Source organism: Lontra canadensis, unplaced genomic scaffold (assembly GCF_010015895.1).
Source record: "Lontra canadensis isolate GAN:19392208 unplaced genomic scaffold, GSC_riverotter_1.0 scaffold53, whole genome shotgun sequence".
Taxonomy (NCBI): Eukaryota; Metazoa; Chordata; class Mammalia; order Carnivora; family Mustelidae; genus Lontra; species Lontra canadensis.
Genome location: NW_022631047.1, coordinates 11,462,683 through 11,484,990, shown reverse-complemented (window position 1 = coordinate 11,484,990; position 22,308 = coordinate 11,462,683). Strand labels below are relative to the sequence as shown.

The 22,308-nt window shown below is 38.6% G+C and overlaps 1 protein-coding gene across 4 annotated transcripts in view; it reads right to left on the bottom strand.

Annotated features, from left to right (window-relative positions):
• AKAP3 (A-kinase anchoring protein 3) overlaps window positions 1-22,308 on the bottom strand; it is a 32,810-nt gene that overhangs the window by 10,124 nt on the left and 378 nt on the right. Inside the window, exons 2-6 of one of the 4 annotated variants that reach the window (XR_004384715.1) lie at window positions 20,207-20,344; window positions 16,862-16,969; window positions 13,993-14,088; window positions 6,278-8,626; window positions 5,580-5,656 (exon numbers count right to left, since the gene is read on the bottom strand). Coding sequence is in view for 3 of the 4 variants with exons in the window: in XM_032874816.1 (XP_032730707.1) it covers window positions 6,278-8,626; window positions 13,993-14,088 (2,445 nt within the window). In the remaining variant the exon portion in view is untranslated. Of the gene's footprint in view, window positions 1-5,579; window positions 5,657-6,277; window positions 8,627-13,992; window positions 14,089-16,861; window positions 16,970-20,206; window positions 20,345-22,308 lie in introns of those variants that run through there. The other 3 variants (XM_032874818.1, XM_032874816.1, XM_032874817.1) reach the window with 3 other exon arrangements.

The window sequence follows — 22,308 nt, the reverse complement described above, 5'->3', positions numbered from 1 at the left end:
TACAGATGTAGTGAAAAGAAGGGCCATCTGTACCCCAGTGTTCATAGCAGCAACGGCCACGGTCACCAAACTGTGGAAAGAACCAAGATGCCCTTCAATGGACGGATGGATAAGGAAGATGTGGTCCATACACACTACGGAGTATTATGCCTCCATCAGAAAGGATGAATACCCAACTTTTGTATCAACATGGACGGGACTGGAAGAGATTATGCTGAGTGAAATAAGTCAAGCAGAGAGAGTCAATTATCATATGGTTTCACTTATTGGTGGAGCATAAGAAATAACATGGAGGACATGGGGAGATGGAGAGGACAAGGGAGTTGGGGGAAATTAGAGGGGGAGATGAACCATGAGAGACTATGAAAAACAATCTGAGGGTTTTGAAAGGGCAGGGAGTGGGAGGTTGGGTGAGCCTGGTGGTGGGTATTTTGGAGGGCATGTATTGCACAGAGCACTGGGTGTGGTGCATAAAAAATGAATTCTGGTACACTGAAATTTAAAAAATAAAAAATTATGAAAAAAAAAGTTGTTGCCTGAGGATCTGGCTTACAATTACCTTGAAACTAGGTACTGTCTGAGATCCCTCCCTTTGGAAGACTGAGAGATCTTGGCACACATTCAACAACTGGGATCTGTGAAGAACAAATCAAGCTACAAATCAAAACCACAATGAGATACCACCTCACACTAGTCAGAATGGCTAAAATTAACAACTCAGGAAGCAACAGATGTTGGCAAAGATGTGGAGAAAGCGGAACCTTCTTACACTGTTGATGGGAATGCAAACTGGTGCAGCCACTCTGGAAAACAGTATGGAGTTTCTTCAAAAAAGTTAAAAATAGAATTACCCTAGGACCCAGCAACTGCACTACTAGGTATTTATCCAAAGGATACAAACCGTGATTTGAAATGATTTGAAGGGGCACAAACATCCCAATGCTTACAGAAGCAATGTCCACAATAGCCAAAATATGGAAAGAGCCCAGATGTCCATTAAGAGATGAATGGATAAAGAAGACATGGTATATATATACAATGGAATACTATGCAGCCATAAGAAACCAAAACCTTGCCATTTGCAACAACGTGAATGGAACTAAAGGGTATTATACTAAGTAAAATAAGTCAATCAGAGAAAGACAATTATCATATGATCTCTCTGGATATGAGGAATTTGAGGGGCAGGGAGAGGGGTTTGGGGGGAGAGGGAGGGAAAAATGAAACAAGATGGGATCAGGAGGGAGACAAACCATAAGAGACTGTTAATCTCAGGAAACAGAGGGTCGCTGGAATGGAGGGGAGTGGGAGGGTTGGGGTGGCTGGGTGATGGACACTGGGGAGGGTATGTGCTATGGTGAGTGCTATGAATTGTGTAAGACTGATGATTCACAGACCTGTACCCCTGAAACAAATAACATATTATATGTTAATAAACAAAATAAATAAATAAATAAAATAATGAAATCTTGCCATTTGCAATGACGTGGATGGAGCTAGAGAGTATTATGCTAAGTAAAATAAGTAAGTCAGGGAAAGAAAAATACCACATGATTTCACTCATATGTTAAATTTAAAAAACAAAACAGATGAACATAGGGGAAATGAAGGAAAAATAAGATAAACACAGTGAGAGAGAAAAACCCCAAGAGACTCTTAACTATAGAGAACAAACTGAGGGTTGCTGGAGGGGAAGTGGGTGAGGGGATGGGGTAAGTGGGTGATGGGCATTAACGTTGGCACTTGAAGTAATGAGCACTGGGTACTATATGTAATTGATTAACTGCTGAATTCTACTTCTGAAACTAAGAGTAATACAGTATATGTTGATTAAATTGAAGTCAAATAAAAACATAAAAAAAAAAAAGACCACCAGTAAGGTCTGAGAAGCAACCAAAAGCTAGGGCACAGTTGAACAATAAGGTTCATCTCCTTCAACTCTGGGAAAGATAGCTGTTTTAACCTAATACTTATAAAACAAACACAGATACCTACAGAGTCACACAAAATGAAAAGACAGAGGAATATGTTCCAAATGAAAGAATAAAAGCAAAATATTAGAAAGAAACCATAGTGAAATGGAGATAAGTAATCTACCTGATAAAGAGTATAAAGTAATGGTCATAAAGATGCTCACTGAACTCAGGAGAAGAATGAATAAACACAGTGAGAACTTCAACAAAGAGAGGGAAAACATAAGAAAGTACCAGACAAAAGTCACAGAGTGGAAGAATTCAATAGTTAAACTGAAAAATACACTTGAGGGATTCAACAGAACATTAGGTGAAATTGAACAGATCAGTAATCCAGAATACAGCATTGGAAATGACCCAATCAGAGCAGCAAAAAGAAAAATGAATTCTAGAAAGTAAGGATACCTTAAGAGACCTGCAGGACAGCATCAAGCGGAATAACATCTTCATTATAAGGGTCCCAGAAGAAGTGGAGAGAGAAAAAAACAGAGAGAAAACTTATTTGAAAAAGGAATGGCTAAAAACTTTACTAACCTGGGGGAAGGAAACAGACATCCAGCTCCAGGAAGCAAGGGAAGTTTCATATAAAATGAATCCAAAGAGATGATTAGATTTATAATTAAAATGTCAAAACTTAAAGATAGAGAATATTAAAGCAGCAGAAAAAAAAACAATTTTTCTCTTAGAAGAGAAAATAGAAGGGAGCCCCCACAAGATTATCAGATTTTTCAGCAAAAACTCTGTAGGCCAGAAGGGAACAGTATGATATATTCAAAGTGCTGGAGGAAAAATCTTCCAATTGAGAAGAGTCTACCTTGTAAGCTTATCAATCAAAACTGAAGGGGAGATAGTTTCCCAAAAAAGTAAAAACTATAAAAATTCATTACCACTAAACTGAATGATGATGAGCCTTATAGGATTATAAGAAATGTTAAAGGAACTTCTTTAAGCCAAAAACAAAAGGCACTAACTAGTAACAAGAAAATATATGAAAGCAAAAATCTCACTGGTAAATGTAAGTGTAAGTAAAGGCAGTGGATTAACCACTTATAAAGCTAATATAAAGGTTAAAAGATGTCTTGAGGAACCTCCATACTGTTTTCCAGAGTGGCTGTACCAGCTTGCATTCCTACCAACAGTGTAAGAGGGTGGAACATAAGGGGTGCCTGGGTGGCTCAGTGGGTTAAAGCCTCTGCCTTCGGCTCAGATCATGATCCCAGGGTCCTGGGATCAAGCCCCGCATCGGGCTCTCTGCTCTGTGGAAAGCCTGCTTCCTCCTCTTTCTCTTCCTGCCTCTCTGCCTACTTGTGATCTCTCTCTGTCAAATAAATGAATAAAATGTTAAAAAAAAAAAAAGAGGGTGGAACATAAGGAACAGGGAGGAGGACCACAGGGGAAGGGAAGGAAAATTGAATGGGTAGAAATCAGAAAGGGAGACAAACCATGAAAGACTCTGGACTCTGGGAAACAGGGGAGGGGTATGGGGTGGGGTAACCAAGTGATGGGTATTAAGGAGGGCAAGTGTGGTGATGAGCACTGATGGTTATACCCAATTAGTGAATCGTTGAACACTACAACAAAAATTAATGATGCTGGCAAACTATGTTGGCAAACTGAACATAATAATAAAAAATAAGTCAAGACAGAGAAAGACAAATATTACATGATTTCACTTATATGTGGAACCTAAAAAACAAAACAAATGAATAAATAAACAAACCAAAACCAAACAGACTCTTAAAGAGAACAAACTGGGGGTTGCCAGAGGGAAGAAGGTTGGAGGATGGGCAAAATTGGTGAAAGAGATTAAAAGGTACAAAGTTCCAGTTACAAAGTCACAGAGATGAAAAGTCCAGCATAGGGAATATAGTCAATATCACCATAATAACCTCATATGGTGAAAGATGGTGACTACACTCATTACAGTGAGCAATGAGTAATGTACAGGATTGAAAAGTTACTACTTTGCACACCTGAAACTAATATATTGTGTGTGGACTGTATTCAATAATAATACATTTTAAAAATACTGTAACAAACAAATGGGCAGAAGATTGGAATAGACATTTTTTGAAAGAAGACAGATTGCCAACAGGCACATAAAAAGATGCTCAATAGGGGCGCCTGGGTGGCTCAGTGGGTTGGGCCTCTGCCTTCGGCTCAGGTCATGATCTCAGGGTTCTGGGATCGAGCCCCGCATCGGGCCTTCTGCTCTCTAGTGAGCCTGCTTCCTCCTCTCTCTGCCTGCCTCTCTGCCTGCTTGTGATCTCTCTCTCTCTCTGTCAAATAAATAAATAAAATCTTTAAAAAAAAAAAAAAGATGCTCAATATTACTAATTATCAGGAAAAAGCAAATCAAAACCACAATAAAATATCACCTCACACCTGTCAGAATGGCTATTATAAAAAAGGCAAGAAATAACAATGTTGGAGAAGATGTGGAGAAAAATCCTCACACATCGTTAGTGGAAATGTAAATTAGTGCAGCCACTGTGGCAAATGATACGGGGATTCTTCAAAAAATTAAAAGTAGAACTACCATATGATCCAGCAATTCTACTTCTCGGTACTTATCTGTAGAATACAAAAACACAAATTTGAAAAGCTATATATACCTCTATGTTTATTGCATCTTGTAGCCAAGACCCGGAAACAACCCAAGTGTCCTTTGATGGATAAATGGATAAAGAAGGTATAGGCCCTGTGTGTGTGCGTGTGTGTGTGTAAAATGGAATACTCCTCAGCCATAAAAAAGGAGAAAATCTTGCCAGTTGTGACAACTTGAGGGTGTTATGCTAAGTAAAGTAAGTCAGATAAAGACAAATACTGTATGATATCACTTATGTGTGGAATCCAAAAAAACAAAAACAAATAAAACAAACAAAAAATGCCAAACTCATTCAGAAAACAGACTGGTGGTACCCAAAGGGAAACTGGGTTAGGGGTGTGTGAACAGCTGAATTGTGGGGTGATGGGTGATAACTCGACTTATGGGGATGATTATTTTACAGTATATACAGATATCGAATTACAATGTACACCAGAAACTGATATACAGGCATACTTGCTTTATTGTGTTTTGCTTTACCCTACTCTGCAGATACTGTTTTTTACAAAGTGAAGGTTCTTTTACAAAGCACTAAGCGAGTCTATTGGTGCTGTTTTTCCAACAGCATTTGCTCACTCTGGGTCCCTGTGTCATATTTTGACAGAGCTTGCAATATTTCAAACATTTTCCTTCTTATTATATTTGTTGTAGTGATCTTGACTAACAGTTATATTTACCAAGAACTCAGATGATGGTTAGCATTTTTAGCAATAAAGCATTTTTTAATTTAAGTATGGACTTATTTCTAAAGAAATAATACTATTGCACACTTAATAGACTACAGTATGATGTAAACGTAACTTTTTATATGCACTGGGAAACCAAAAAATTCATCTGACTTTGCTCTATTGCAGTGGTCTGGAACAGAACCCACAATGTCTTTGAGGTCTGCCTGTAAAGTTATATACCGATCTTACCAGACACATGCACAATTCTCTTCAGTAAGCAGTTCCAAGGCCTCATGGGGAGAAGCAAGGAGTTAGAAGGCACGCACTTACCTTTATCAGTAATAACAGAGGTAAGTTGATTTCCCATCTGCCTTATTCTTTAGTCTTACTTCTCAATTGATTCAGAACTTAGAGTAAGGGGAAGAGGGATGTTATTTACTGAATCCTGTCAAATCCCCAACACTTCCTAGACAAGCAGCTGAGAGAGTAATGACAAGTTTGGAAGGGTATAAGCCTAGATCCTTTACACTAACCTCCCGCCCCCTCAGTACATTCCTGGGATGCCTCCTAGCAGCTCCTTCTCATTCTTAAGGCAATATGCTGTCCTATCCAAATTTCAGGCTGAGGTCCAGACCTTTATCTGACTCTTTTCCTAAGTCTCTTAGAGGTTTTTCATCTGTGCATTCCTAGCACTGTATGCAGAAAAAAGGATCAGATTTGATTTATCACCTATCATACACTTAACGATAAATCAACAGCACATTTCATATATATATATATATATATATATATATATATATATATATATATATATACTCACGCATCTTTTTCCCCTTTAATATGCCTCTTATTGGGCAAAATCCCATTTTACTTTATCCATTATCTCTGCCAGGAGGCATCTTCAAATTCTCACTATCTTCCTCCTACTCTTCTTATAGCCAACAACCCATGCAGAAAGAAAATAGAACTTAAAACCCTAATTAATTCTTAATGAATCTTCCCAAATCCCTCTGACTCTACCTCCTTACCTTCTCCTGGATTCCCTCGTCATCACCAGCAAAGTACAAAATCGGGACATTGAGTTCAGAGGCGGCGACCCACTGAAGTACGGCTTGGAGTTGCTTGTTCTGAACTGTGTCACTTAGGCTCTGATTGCTGACAATCACTTTGGGTGCTGCACACCCTTCAGGAGGCTGTCCTGACGTACCTCTCAACTCGTTATGGATAGCTTGATAGGCATTCTGCAGGACAGTCTCTGCTGTCCCTGTGCCCTTGACTGATAAGCACTCACATAAACTATCTGGGAAGGCTGAAGTTGGCCTGCTTGCATCCCCAGACTTATCATCTCCCAGCTCTGCCAAAGGAGAGTCAAAGGATTTGGCAATAATGAGACATAACTTCATCACTGAGTCCATCAGATGTTCTACCATTTGCCCATTCATGTGGCCATCTAGCTGGCTAGCAACCATTTTGGTCAGCCCAGCAAACGGACCACCAGCCTCATCACCTTCACTTAATTTGATGGGAGAAGGGGTTACAGGTCTTTCACTCTGGTGGCTACATTCTTCCTTAATTGGCTTTTCTGGCACCTTGGGTTCAGAGCTACGGTCACTCTTGAAAATGGTCTCACCAAGTAAATTCCGGATGAAGTTAAAGAAAACACTCATCAGATCCTTCTTTTCTGCTTCCTCTTGGTCACCTCCCGTTTGAGGAGACTTGGGGCTGGACTCATCAGAAACTACAGGGGACTTGCTGGCAGGCAAGTTGGTACTGCCAGCTGCTTCAATGAAGCTCTGTGCATCCATGCTTCCTCCCTGGGCCAGGTGGTATTGAATCAGAAGTAAGGCAGATACGATCAGATCCTTGGCCCAGGAGTCTGAATCACACATAAAATTCTCTGGTTTCTCTTGGTGATGCACAGGGGGGCTGAGGTTGGAAGTATCCAAAGGATAGTCTAGAGGAATGTCTGGTACAGGCTTGTACTGTTTGTTGGGAGCTGCAAATGTTGCCCTTTGGAAACCTGGAGATCTTCCTTCTTTTTGCTGACTTTTATGCCAAAGTGTCAATCCTTCTTTGATAATGTGTTCACCCAGAGTTTCGACACAAGACTTCTCCTCAGGTTTAGATGCAGGACAGTACACTTTTTCCCTCAATTTACCTTCAGATTTCATGGCTGCAAAGTTTGCATTTTGGTTTTTTGGGTCACCCATTCCTTTCATGGAGACAAGGGAGTAACTCTCAGACCTGTCCTTAGTTTTCCTGACATTTTCAGGAGGTTTCTTTGCAAACATTACAGTGTATAGCTTACCAAGCATGGCATCCATGATATCTGTGGCCTTCTGGCTTCCGTGAGAGAACAGACTTCTTTTTACAGCTGAGACAAAGTCTGTATCAGTCATGAGGGTCCCTGTGACATTGTGGAGGTTCTTCATGAAGGAGTCAATAAGATCTGAGACGACCTCTTTTGCGTGCTTGAGCAGTACCTTCTTTAGCAGAATGGTGGCAATGGTTGTGTCCTTCACATGGATCCTCAGTGTCTTCATGATGGACACCATCATATCAGATACCACACTATTAGCATAGGTCATGATCCCTTGACTAACGGAAGCTGTAAAGTCATTAGGCCTTTCTTGTCCTCTGAACATCTTTCTCTCCCCAGGTAAGGACCTTCCACCCTCTTTGGCATCACCTGCATTACGAGATTCAAACACCTCCTTGTAGAAGAAAGACTTTCTAGAAGGAGGCTTATCATCTGCACCCTTGCTTTCCTTGGTGCTCTCCTTGATCTCCAGAGTGGTCTTATATTTCAAATTTGGGGGACTCTGTAATAATCCTGAGGCTCTGTCACCAGAGCCTGGAGCCTTATCTGAGGTAGCATTCTTGGAACATGCAGAGACAGTCTCATTCACCAGTTCTGATGCCACCGTACTCAAGCTTTTGTTGGGCGCGGGTTCATCTCCCACGTATAATGACTGATGGACACATTTGTTTTCAGAACCATCTATCCTCTCATTGATCTCCTTGCGGGCCATGGCTATGACTAGATTTGTGAGGCGATTAGCATAGAAAGAAACTTCATCTACTGAACTCCCATTACCAAGTTGGACACTGGGGCCCTGGATGGGGTTCTCTCTGTGAGTCATCTCAAAATGCAACCTTCCTGGACTGCCCTTGTTGGTGGCATTGTAATAGTCCACAGAGAAACCCTTGCAGGGGTCTCCTAAGTCGCTCATTTCCCCACCTAAGGAGGATTCTCCAGGTTTGAACTTAACATCTTGGAATCCTGCTGTACTTTTTTCCAGGTCTCTGCGGAGCCAGCTGAGCACTCTGATAGGATCAGTTGAGGCTTCCTTAAAAATAGACAAGGATTCATCCGACTATAACAAAGTAAAGATATGGGACATTCAGGACAACCTCAAAGACTGGTTACAAAAATGGTCACCTTTCTCAAGCCTTAATTGCTGTATCATCATAATAAAAGTAACCAATATTTATTAGGTACTTAGTATGATATATCAGGCACTATTCCAAGTATTTTAAGGCTACTATCTCACTTAGCAGTATTCTTTAAAAAAAACAAAAGATTTTATTTGTTTATTAGAGAGAGAGAGAGTGCAAGAGTGAGGGGGAGGGGCAAAGGGAGGGTGAGGGGCAGAGGGAGAGGGAGAAGCAGACTCTCCTCAGAGCAGGGCTCCATCTCAGGACCCTGAGATCATGACCTGAGCTGAAGGCAGATGCTTAACTGCCTGAGCCACCCAGATGCTCCTCAGTTAACATTATTCTTACAGTAGACTTAAATGTTAGTGCTCTTATTATCCACATTGTACGAAAGAAGGAAATGAAGAAAGGAGAGATTACTTTAGTTACTTATCTGAGGTTATACAGCTAATCACTGATGGAGCAGGAGTTCCAACCCAGGCAGTCTGACTCTAGAGCCCATGCTCTCAGCCACTACACTATAGTGCTTTTAAAACATATACCCTTAAGGGGCACCTGGGCGCCTGGGTGGCTCAGTGGGTTAAGCCTCTGCTTTCGGCTCAGGTTATGATCTCAGGGTCCTGGGATTGAGGCCCGCATCGGGCTCTCTGCTCAGCAGGGAGCCTGCTTCTCCCTCCCTCTCTCTGTCTGCCTCTCTCTGCCTACTTGTGATCTCTGTATGTCAAATAAAAAACATAAACAAAATCTTTAAAAAAAAAATACACCCTTAAGATCTGACAGTCATCTGCTATGTAGCAGAGTAAGCATTTGCACTGAATCCAATTTTTCTTATCTTTATATTACTTGCTATTTTCTATGATTTATCTGTTTTTATTTAGATCTCTTATTAAAACTATAGTTAAAAAAATTAGAGAATTCAAGGACAATTGTGCACCATTAATCACTTTGCTGGGCTATATAAGCCAGTCTTGATATATTAAATGGCTTCCAATGAACTATATGATATCACTTAAGTGAACAATCAATTTTTAATTGAGGAGTTAATATCTGTGGACAATTTATTAGTTTTGAATGAATACAGATTCTTTAATGGACACTAGCTATAATAAGCACATATACATATTTTTAGGTTTATATATTACAATCTATAATTTTCACTTGAGCATAGACTAAAATAAGATGTATGTGTCCTGGGCACCTGGGTGGCTCAGTGGGCTAAAGCCTCTGCCTTCAGCTTAGGTCATGATCCCAGGATCCTGGGATTGAGCCCCTCATTGGGCTCTCTGCTCAGTGGGGAGCCTGCTTCCTCCTCCTCCTCTCTCTCTCTCTGCCTGCCTCTCTGCCTACTTGTGATCTGTCTGTCAAATAAATAAATAATAATAAAAAAATCTTTAAAAAAAAGAAGTATGTGTCCTATTTGCTATCAAATGTAAGGGAACACTGTAATTATATTAGAGGAATGTCTATCTAGGAAAGACTACAAGTATTGCCCATCTTTAAAGAATAACTTGGCACTTTATTTATCAAGTGTCACATGTTACTAGCTACTATTTCTTTCTTTCTTTTTTTTAAAGATTTTTTATTTATATGTCAGAGAGAGAGAGAGAGAGAGAGAGCAAGCACAAGCAGGGGGAATGGTAGAGGCAGAGGGAGAAGCAGGCTCCTCCCTGAGCAAGGACCCTGATGTGGGACTCGGTCCTAGTATCCGGGGATCATGACCTGAGCTGAAGGCAGACACTTAACCAAGTGAGCCACCCAGGCATCCCTACTAGCTACTATTTCTTACATACTTGTGTTTGCCAGGCACTGTGCTCCCGCTTTACACACATTATTTCACCTAGTCTGAGCCCCACTGTGAGTTTACTTTTATATATACATGAAAGTCATTATTTCACCTTCTCTGAAAATGATCTTTTAACAGTTTTGGAAGTCTTTGCCAAGATGTCCAGCAGATCCACCTAACAGAGATAAATATTATCTGGAGGGAAGGGTACAAGGTGCATCTTTCCTTCGGCCTCAGAGGTGAATCCGAGGTGGCAATAGAACTTTGCATTCTGTTTTTTCAAGATTTTATGTATGTATGTATGTATGTATGTATGTATGTATGTATTTGAAAGAGAGAGACAGAGATAACAAGAGAAAGCATGAGTGGGAAAGAGAGAGAGAAGCAGACTCCCTGCTGAGCAGGGTGCCCGATGCTGGGCTTGATCCCAGGACCCTAGGATCATGACCTGGACTGAAGGCAGCAGCTTAACTGACTAAGCCACCCAGCCATCCCCATTCTGTTTTTTCTAGTTTTAATTTTTCTCTGTACTAATTTTGCTTTTGATTTTCAATTTGGCTCCTTGATGGCCAATAACCATTAGTGACAGTGGTGATCAAGAATTTGGTTTTATTGTTTAATCATTTGGTGATCTCTTTAATGGATTAATTGTTAGATATCTATTTTCTGTTGGGTAAGAAACAATGGAAAATTTGTGTTGGTAGCTTTTTTTTTGCCCATCTCAAGCTCAAAGTAATTAAGAATTTTGTGCCCACTTGGAAGTAGGAGAGTTCTTTGATTTCTAGACAGGTGAGTCTTGTGTTTCTGTTTACTTTTGATGCACGGCTTAAAGCTTATTATTTTTTAATGGAGATTTAATTGACATAAAATATTGTATTAGTTTCAGGTACACAATATAATGATTCAATATTTGTATATATTGCAAAATGATCACAATAAGTCTCATTAACATCCCTCACCACACCATAGTTCAAATTATTTTTTCTTGTAATGAGAACTTTTAAGATCTACTCTCTTTGCAACTTTCAATTATACAGTACAGTGTTAACAACTATTGTTGCTATGCCGTACATCAAATCCCCAGGACTCATTTATCTTTTAGTTTGAAGTTTATACCTTTTGACTCTTTCAACCCATTTAGCTCACTCTCACACCACGCACCCCTGGCAACCACCTATCTGTTCTTTGTATCTAGGAGTTTTGGTTTTTAAGACTCTAAATGTAAGTGAGATCATACAGTATTTGTCTTTCTCTGACTTATTCCACTTAGCTTACACCCTTTAGGCCCATCCATGTTATTGCAAATGGCAAGATTTCCTTCTTTTTATGGTTGGATAATATTCTATTGTGCACATACCACGTTTTCTTTATTCATTCATCCATGGATGGACACTTGGGTTGCTTCCAGGTCTTGGCTATTGTGAATAATGCTACAGTGAACATAGGCTGCAGATATCACTTTGAAATAGTGATTTTTTTTCCTTCAGATTTGCACTTGGAAGTGGAATTGATGGATCATGAGGTAATTATTGTTAATTTTAATAATTTCCTTATGTGATTGCAATTATAGTAAATGAGAGAATATGCAACAAATTTGTACTCCTATAGTAATGTACATAAGATACTTCTCATCTGCAGAACTTCTTTGACATTATCTCTAGGTTTTCTCTTTATTGATATTTGCATTTTGTTCATACATTGTTTTCTTGGGTTTCTCCACGTGTTTCTTTTTGTTCTTTGAGCATCTTTAAGGCAATTGTTTTTTTGTTTATTTCTTTTGTTTTTTAGGAGATTATTTTCATTTTCTTTATTTATTTGAGAGGGAGAGAGAACACGTGCGCGCGCGCGCACTAGAGAGAGAGAGAGAGAGAGAGAGAGAGAAAGCAAGCATAAGTGGGGGGAGGGGCAGAGGAAGAGGGAGAAGCAGACCCCCTGCTGTGTGGGGAGCCTGACATGGGGCTCAATCTGAGGACCCTGGGACCAGAACCTGAGCTGAAGGCAGATGCTTAACTAACTGAGACTACCAGGTGCCCCAAGTTTTTAGTCTTTGTCTAGTGGATCTGCCGGATCTGCCATCAGGTCTTTTTCAGACATAATTTCTGTTGATCTACTTTTTTTCTTTGAGTGAGCTATACTTTCCCATTTCTTTGTACATCTTGTGATTGTTGTTGAAAACTGGACATTTGAATCTAATGGCTGAAAGTTTAGAATTGAGGCTATAAACTATCAGTACTTGTCATTCATAAAAACACTAACTGTAAGCAGTAATGTCTTCCCACTTCCACATGATAGCAAGGGTTCTTCTGCTCCAGTACCTTAGTTTGAAGTCAACATGTCTCCCTACCATCCTCTTCTTCTTCACCTCTATTTCTGTTAAAGATACTTTATGAAATTTTCTTTGATCTCTTCCCACTTTGATCTGTTCTTTAAATACCTATAACAATTATGGTCAGAAAAGCTGTTTGGTAACTTATCATGAATTTCTTATATTTGGGGTCTATCGGTTATTTAGAACTTTTCAATTATTTTTATATTTTCACACGTATATTTTTTATTTTCCCAAATTAATAGTAAGGTCTGTGAGGGCAGAAATTTATTTTCTTTCTTTTTTATTTTTTTGAAGGTTTTATTTATTTATTTGAGTGAAAGTGAGAGACCGAGCAGTGGGGAGGGTCAGAGGGAGAGGGAGAAGCAGGCCCCCACTGCTGAGCAGAGAGCCCCCGATGTGGGGCTTGATCCCAGGACCCTGAGATCATGACCTGAGTGGAAGGCAGATGCTCAACCGACTGAGCCACCCAGGCACTCCTCTTTCTTTTTTTCTTTTCTTTTCTTTCTTTCTTTTTTTTTTCTTTTTTTTTTTTTTTTTGCATCTCCCGGAGTGCTTCTTCCTTAATGAAAAATCATGACTTTTTTTGTTTACTTGATTTAGTATTGAAATTCATCTATCTTTTGTTTTTCTACATGAAAGAACACAGGTAAATAAAATATGTAATAAAAGCAGTTTTGTTTGGTACTAACTCTATAGTAACTCATATAATATATATAGTAACTCATATAATGAATTATTTGTTTCAGGGTAGACTAAATTTTTAAATATCACATTATTTGCTATGGTTTCCATCTTCTGACTGGACCCTGACTTACAATGCCTGATACTAAGTACTTAATAAATGTTTGTTGAATGATGACAACAGAATGATAAAGTTCTGAGAATTTTGAGGCATCCTACATTTCAAAAATAGTTTCTATGAACTTTGTAGACATTTATTAGAAATCAAATCCCCTTCTATTTAAAATTTTTAAAAAATTTACAGCTATTAATATATAGGTTTTGCATTAATTATATTTCTTTTATGAAATTACCATCTATAGGATGTTCTCCCCAAAACAATATGGTGAGAATTTTTTATTCTAGAGGAGTTCATGTTTTTCCCCAAGAATTTTAAGTGAGTAGTGAGTAACTAAAGAGTAGTGCTGGTGGAGTATTCCTAAATCAGTATTTCTAAAGAAGTTCGACCTTACCATTTTCCAGTCCTGGGGCTGGCTGTCTCCAGGTGAATAGACATCAACTTTGCATACTCCATTTTGGCTTTGTAACCAGTCAACCCTTTCTGACATCTGGAGGTAGAAAAAAATGAGAAAGGGCCATCAAAGGACCAGTTACATGAAATGAAGGAGAAGAAAGACAAATGACTCAGGTGTGCCCAACAGGAGCAATGCTTTCAATAGAGACTTGTCCCACGAGCTACTACAATGCATGAACCTCTAGATCTCTCCATTCTCAGTTCTCAGTTGCATGAAGATTTCTTAAATATTTGTATCTCTAGTACTGAGGCCGGTGCCTGGTATATGCTAGAGGTACTTACTACAGATTTGTTCATGAATGAACCTATGTAGCTATGTCCTGCTCTATGTGTCTTTGCTTGGCAGCCTTTCCACATCCTGGATTTTCACTAGACACTCAAAACTCAATGTGATCAAAATAGAATTAATTTATATTTTCCCTGCCCATTCTTGTCCCACTGACTTATTATTTTTTGTCCCACCAACTTTTACTTTTAAAGTAGTAGATGCTTCATTTTCATTAACTTCTGGAGCACTAACTTAACTTATATTAGCAGTAATTCTAGTAGTTCCTCCTTAAGAGGAGCTTAATCCCTCCTCCAGATAGCTAAGGGTGGGGGAAATTCTTAGTCTCCATGGTTCAGCCAAACTTCTGGTGCCAGGAGAAGAGATGCCACATACACCATTCAGTGGACCTTTGCATGGATGCCCTTGCTGTTATTGATTGTTCCATAAGCCTCCCAATACTTCACTCTACTCCCTAATCTCAGTAAAGGCACTGCCGTCTAGCTGGTCTTCCAAACCAGAAAAATGATAATCAGTTTAGTTGTCTTCTTGCACCCCAAAGCCTCCCTCTAGCTGCTACCACTTTCTTTTTTCATTTGTTGACAATTTTCATGAAAGAATTGCTTATACTTGCTTTTTGCTAACCTCAAAATTTAGCGTAACAGCCCCTTTTCCTTTGGCCTTAGTCTTGTCTACTTTCCTTAGCATTGCATCTTATTTGAGAGTCTTTGAAAACATGGCTAATTATAATATTTGTCCACTGATAATCTACAAGAAGCTTTTCTTTGACCTCTTTTTCCATGCCAGACTTCCATTACTAGGCTTCCACACTGAAGTTCCCTTCTTTCATTATAAACTTTGCTTAACAAGGTGGAATAAAATGTCCAATTTTTCTCAACAAGGTGGAATAAGATGGCCAATTTTTCCTCTCTAATGGAAATGTCTTTTAGAAATGTGTGTGTGTGTGTGTGTGTGTGTGTGTGTGTATTCTCATATTTGGTTTGAAGAAAATAAAACATTTATTTAAAATTGTTATGGGGTGCCTGGGTGGCTCAGTTAGTTAAGGGGTTAAAATGATTTTTTTTGAAGATTTTATTTATTTATTTGACAGAGATCACAAGTAGGCAGAGAGAGAGAGAGAGAGAGAGAGGAGGAAGCAGGTTCTCCACTGACCAGAGAGCCCGACGTGGGACTTGATCCCAGGACCCTGAGATCATGACCTGAGCTGAAGGCAGAGGCTTAACCACTGAGCCACCCAGGCACCCCTAAGTTAGTTAAGGGGTTAAGCACCTGCCTTCAGCTCAGGTCCCATCCAGAGATTCTGGGATTGACCTCAGCTCTCTGCCTCAGTGGGGAGTCTGCTTCTCCTTCTGCCCCTCCCCCCTGCTTCTGTGCACGCTCTCTCTCAAATAAATTAATTTAAAAAATCCTAAAATTGTTGTAAGTTGTTTTAAACTGTTACAATAAAGTCCAAAAGCTTCTCCTTTTTTTCACAGTGAAATTAAATTTTATTAAAAATTGCTTGAAATAAGTTAAGCATTATGAATGGTTGAATACCTGGGTTAATTGGAAATATTTGTTTTAAAGGACTTTGGGCAATGGTGGGGGCTGACATCCTCCCTCAAGATAAAACCAGCACAAATCAAATACAGATTATACAAGATTTAAGCTTATTTATAAATGGATTTACTATTTTTCTTATATAGCGTATTACAAGTAATGATTTTTTTAAAAAAAAAAAGACCTTTTAAGAGCTACTAGTCCTTTGCTCCCACAAAGATTTGTACCTGTTTTCACACCCTAATCACTAACTCAGATTAGGGACAGTTTCTCTTACTCTTCCTGGCATTGTAATACAATAGTTTCCTTGGGAACACAGTGGGTTTTCCTCCTTGATTAGATGTTAGAATCACCCAGAGAACTGTTTAAAGATACTGAGATATTACCTCCCAAGGAACCTTATTTCATTGGTTTTGGGTAGGGAAACTTAGCCACTGAGTATCTTAAAAGCATTCTGGGTGATTCTGAAGTACATCTACATAAGAATGAGAATCCCTGGGTCTGGGGATTCTGAGAAAGACTGCCTGGCTCCAGATTTATTTTTATTTATTCCTTTGTTTAAAAATTTTCTAAGATTTCCTAACATTCTTTGGTATCTTATTTCAATTTTTTGTTAAACCATAATAAGGGAGTTCTTAATGTCTATGAAGTCAAGCCTTTATTGTTTCTCAGCAACTATTATCTGCTAATATTCTTATACTTGAGTAAGCAAAGTACCATGAACAAAGGAATGGATGTTACTATTACTTGGACAGAGAATGAGAAGACTTAGAAATAGACTGCTCTGAACTGTTGCTAGAAAACCAGTGAAAGCCAGAAGCTTACCTTTCAATCTCCAGTTGGTATATTATCTTAATGAATTACATCTAATAGAAAATGACAAAATCGACAGGGGCTCCTCACTTATTTAAGCTATCTATTGCAATTAAAAAGCCAGAATGAAAATTAAGTACATAAGGAAGGAAATTATGTGATCACTTACTCTTACTGAGGACAGGTTCTGAGATATGAGGAAAGCTCGTGATTAATTTGTTGTTGTCTTCACTATCCCTAAATTTACCCACCCCTCCTGCCATGAAATATAAGGGATCTGCAATGGAAAGACACAGATAAAAAATGACTAATTTTACATATGAACCCTATTGCTCTTATTACCAAATAATGATTTTGACTTGATTTACTCATTATTTTTCACATGTAGTACGCAGGTCATGAGCACAAAATGACATTCAATTTAAAGGCCACATCTTATTCTGGGTGCAGTCTGATGTTCCCAGATGACCCAAAAAAAAAAAAAAAAAGGTTCCATCTTCTGGCCAACACTGTCTGAAATGACTATTGCTATTCTCTACTTTCAAATCAGTGGTATATAGGGTTATTTAACAATGACAAAACTAGAAGTTTTTAACTTCATCTCAAACTTCTTGATTAGGAAGTCAGAATAGTAGTAGCTAGGATGAAGAATAAGTGTCCTGAATTCATGGATCTCAAAGCACTTTGTAAATATTCTTTTGAGGACTTGAGAGAAATATACATCTTCATGTTGCAAAGAGCTATATATATAGTTAATGTTAGCTCTAGCTTCCAAATCAAAAATTTTCCCTGTATTTCCTCTTCTGAGAATTTACATAGAAGACATTAGGGCATTGTACTCTCATACTGGAATATCCATGCACACCCCACCCTCCTGTGATATCTCTCTAAATCCCACCCTTGCTTGGTAGCTCAGGACAAGCTTACCATGTCTATAAAATATTTTCTAAATATCTAATTGAACATGATGGCTCCTCTGCCAAAGTTTCCATTATATTTTGTTTCAACCTTTACATCCCATCTCGTCCTTTAATTGCTCATGTGTATTTCATCTCTGTAATTATTTTTTAAGTGAAAAAAATTTTTTATTAGGTTATGTTAGTCACCATATAGTACATCATTAATTTTTGATTATAAGATGGTGTTTTGAGGACAGATGCATTTTCTTACCCATCTCGGGATCCCTCATAGTAACTAGTGTCTTAAAGTTGGTGCTTAATAATTATCCACTGTAGAGAGAGTCAATTATTATATGGTTTCACTTACTTGTGGAGCATAAGGAATAATACGGAGGACACTGGGAGTTGGAGAGGAGAAGTGAGTTGGAGGAAATTGGAGGGGGAGACAAATCAAGAGAGACTGTGGACTCTAAGAAACAAACTGAGGATTTTGGAGGGGAGAGGAGTGGGGCGTTGGGTGAGCCTGGTAGTGGGTATTAAGGAGGGCACATATTGCGTGGAGCACCGGGTTTGGTGCATAAACAATGAATTCTGGAACACTGAAAAAAAACAAAATAAAATGAAAAAAAAATTATCTGTTGAAAGAATGAATACAGGAAAACTGCCTATTTTGAATTCCAGATAGTGTAATCTTTTCTTTCTTTCTTAAATAGGAGAATCTGAGAACAACAAAATAATGGTTTGCTTGAGTTTCCTATGGTGTTAAGCCACACATTCAGGCTTTCTTGAAGCCTGGTTCCTTTTGGGGATAAGTTCACCCCAGAAACACATTCAAGGTATAAATAATTATCTAACGATTTAACAGAACTTCCTATTCCAATAACACCGATAAATCAACAACCTTTTAGTCATATATATCCAACAAACACTTCTACTTACACATACTAATGTTTTTATTCTATTTTGTATGTCTTCTGCATTTTTATCTGCATCCATGAAACTTTTTTTAGATTTTAAATGCCCTAAATGTCCTGGCTAGTTGTATTTATATGAAGTACTTAAATATCTTTTGATGATAATGATATTCATACTTCTAAATCTGTATACATTTCCCATAATGAAGTTTGAAAAAGAGGGAAGGAAAATCTAGAGTTTAATGGACCCAATGAACAGATTCATAAATATCTTAAGCTCAAAGTTGGTGAATAATATCCTGGAGTTAGGGTAGAAAATAAAAAAGATGCTTTGTATTATCTATTAAATTTGATGAGGAAAGAAAGCTAACTCTATACAGTATATAGATAAATGGACCCTAGAAGCCATTTATTCTAATAACCTTATTTTATAGACTAAGAAACTGAGTCCCAGAAAGGAAATGTTAAAAACACTGGATATATTCCTTTAAATAATACAGCTTTGCAGGTTAACATCCCAGAAGGTATGAAATTTTTCTATAGCCAAGAGGGATCCTGTGGCCCATAGAAGGGACAACCCTTAAAAAGTGCCAGTGTGGTTACTGCCTCAGTAATAATCGAGGAGGAATGCAAATCGTGAATGCCAGAGAGGGTATAACACAGGAATTTGGTTATGATTCCTGTACTTCAGACCACAGCTCTATCTCAAGATATTTTTCTCCTACATCCATCATAAGCAAGAGGTCCCTGTTTATGCAAGGTTCTTAAAGTCACAGAAAAGCCCAAACTACAGGCAAGATAAATAAAGCTTTTCCTGGGTTGATACCTATCTCATCATGTTTAAAAGTTTATTCAACCAAGTTTTATTACTAATTTGAAAAAGGAAGAATATATTCAATTATATCCATTCTCTTTTTCTCTCTCATTCCCTTCTTTTAAGTGCCAAGTACATAGTACACACTCAATAAATTTGGTTATTCTTAACATCAGTTACAATTGATTATTTAAGGATTAAAAGTATGTGTGTGTGTGTGTGTGTGTGTGTGTGTGTGTGTGTGTCTTTTCCCTTGAAGATACCATTCACTGTTAGCTTCTCTGTGGATCTCCTTCATTTTCACTTTCCCTTAACTTCTTCTCCTGGTGCCTCATAAATACAGATATTTCCTCCATAAGGCTTTATATATATCCTGACTTTTCCATGTTCTCTATTGTCTAGCCAAGGCTTCAGAAATAACAGTAGAGATGATAAAAGTAAATGAGAATTAGGACGCAGGACTCAGAGCTACACTGGTCTGATTTTGTTATTAGAGCACAGGGAGAAAAACAAAAAACAAAAAACAAAAAACACAACTTTTGGAATAGTTACACAATGAAGAGAAGTCAGCAGGTAGTTAAGCTTCCAGACTCATCATCAGATTTGGAAGTGAGGATTAAGTCCCCTTGGTGATCCCAAAAGGATGGCCAAGGAGATCTGGTTAAATCAAGTTAAAATTTCAGCAGCAAAGACGATAGGTTTAGCTGTTACACTACTGAGGGAGAGGCTCATTTATTTCCAGAAAACCCTGATGTAAAATGTAAACTGTGCAAGAAGGAAGGCTGGGTTGAACATTAAAAGTTAACCATCACTTGTCACTGAATTCTCCTTTTTAAGTACAGAGGCTCAGAAAATGGGCTGTTGTATCAGTCCAGTGGATTTCCTACCTCTGTAGCACTGGAAGAGTGAACCACAGAAGACTCCAGACTATATGTTAAAAGTCAATGAAGATGCTGGGATGTTCTTGCTCAGCTCAAGATCTTGTTTCCTCCTCCAGCCTTCCATGTACCTCCCCCTTGTTGGGACTGAAGAGTGACATCAGAATCACAACTGGTGATATCATTGTCTCTATAGCAACATTAGTGAGGCTATCAGAAACTGAGCTGTCAAAGGACAAGGGGGATAGGTTAAAATACACTCCATGTCTCTGATGCTTAGTTTGGAAGGACTGGGCTTGCTTTCCCCTAATTAATTTTCTCCTTTAAGTAATTGGGCAGGGAATACAGGCGGGGAAAATTTTGCCATTGGATCGTACTTAAAACTACAGAGTATTATATGTAAACAAATTCAGATGGGTACAGAGAGGGAGAAATAAAAATTCAGCATCAACTAAATTTTTTTGTGCAAAGCCTATGAAATCACTTCATTTTGTGAACCCAGCCTTGACTCTGAGTTATAAGCATCTTACCTTTTGTAAAAACAAACAAACAAATAAGCAAACAAACAAATAAGTTTGCAGATATTTTGCCCAAACTGACTATCTCTGGGTTATAATTTATCTTCAATGGTCAGAGACAGTAAATCTAATCCATTCTCTGCAATGCCTCAATCTGAGGAAATGTACTGGGACAAATCACACTTAAGAGACATTTGGCTGACAGTTTCTGTCCTTGAGGAGGACTTTATTCTTAGTACATTCTCTTTGGAAATATTACCCTATGAATTTTTAACTAACAATTAAGTATAGGACTAGTACATAGTTTTCATGAAACAAAAAGAATCTTGATCAAGGCCACAAGATAAAGATTAAAATTTTTAACAAATTCAAAAGTGACTGGTTTGTTACAGGCTTCCCTCAACAAAGTTTTTTTATCTACTGATGATCTTTTATACTGTCTCAGTTTCTTCATCTTTAAAATAAAGGAATTGGGCTTAGTTATCTCTTGAGATCCCTTCCAGCTCTAACAGTCTAGAATTTTGAAACTTTGGTGGTATGTAAATAGACCTGCCCAGGGGGTGGCTCAGTGGTTTAAGCCTCTGCCTTTCCCTCGGGTCATGATCTCAGGGTCCTGGGATCAAGCCCCACACCAGGCTCTCCGCTCAGCAGGGAGCCTGCCTCCCCCCTCTTTCTGCCTGCTGCTCTGCCTACTTGTGACCTCTCTCTTTCTCTGTCAAATTAATAAATAAAATCTTAAAAAAAAAAAAAAAAAGAAACCTGCCCAGATGACAACTATTAACTGATAGAGCGAGGACTGGGATCTAATATTCTGAGTTTTAAGTCAGTGCTCTTTCAACAATATGTCATCTTGAAATTAGTATTGAGAACATGAACCAGTGTTCGAGTTCAAGATGTAAAATAGCAGCCTTGCCATTTTACACAGGTGTTAGGAGGCCGCTCATGATAATGGGGTCTGCCAGTTTATCAGAACCAGTCAAGTATTTTATATTCATATTGATTCCAGAAGCAAATATTAGAGAATTTTAAGTGCTGAGTGAACACTGGATGAGGCCAAGAAATATAAGACTGTAACATTATCGAACCTCTCTGATAAAATTTCCTCAAGAAATTTTCTTTTCCTTTAAGAGTTTCTTTTCTCTTCCAATTCAGTTTGGTACAGGACACTTCAAGAAATAGTGGGGGTGGGGCGCCTGGGTGGCTCAGTGGGTTAAAGCCTCTGCCTTCAGCTCGGTCATGGTCTCAGGGTCCTGGTATCGAGCCCCACATCGGGCTCTCTGCTCAGCAGGGACCCTGCTTCCCCCTCTCTCTCTGCCTGCCTCTCTGCCTACTTGTGATCTCTCTCTGTCAAATAAATAAAATCTTTAAAAAAAAAAAAAAAAGAAAGAAAGAAAAAAACAGTGGGGGTGGAATGGGAGTGGGAAACAACGGATCTCACAAGCCCAGTAATAGGCAACTACTACTCAGTAGGGGACTTTTGTCCATCCAAGCAACTTACACTACTTTCCTCTTGACAAAAACAAAGCACTGAAAGAATTACCAAATCTAGAAAAAGACTCCCCAAAATAGTTTGTTTTTTAATAAACCCAAGGC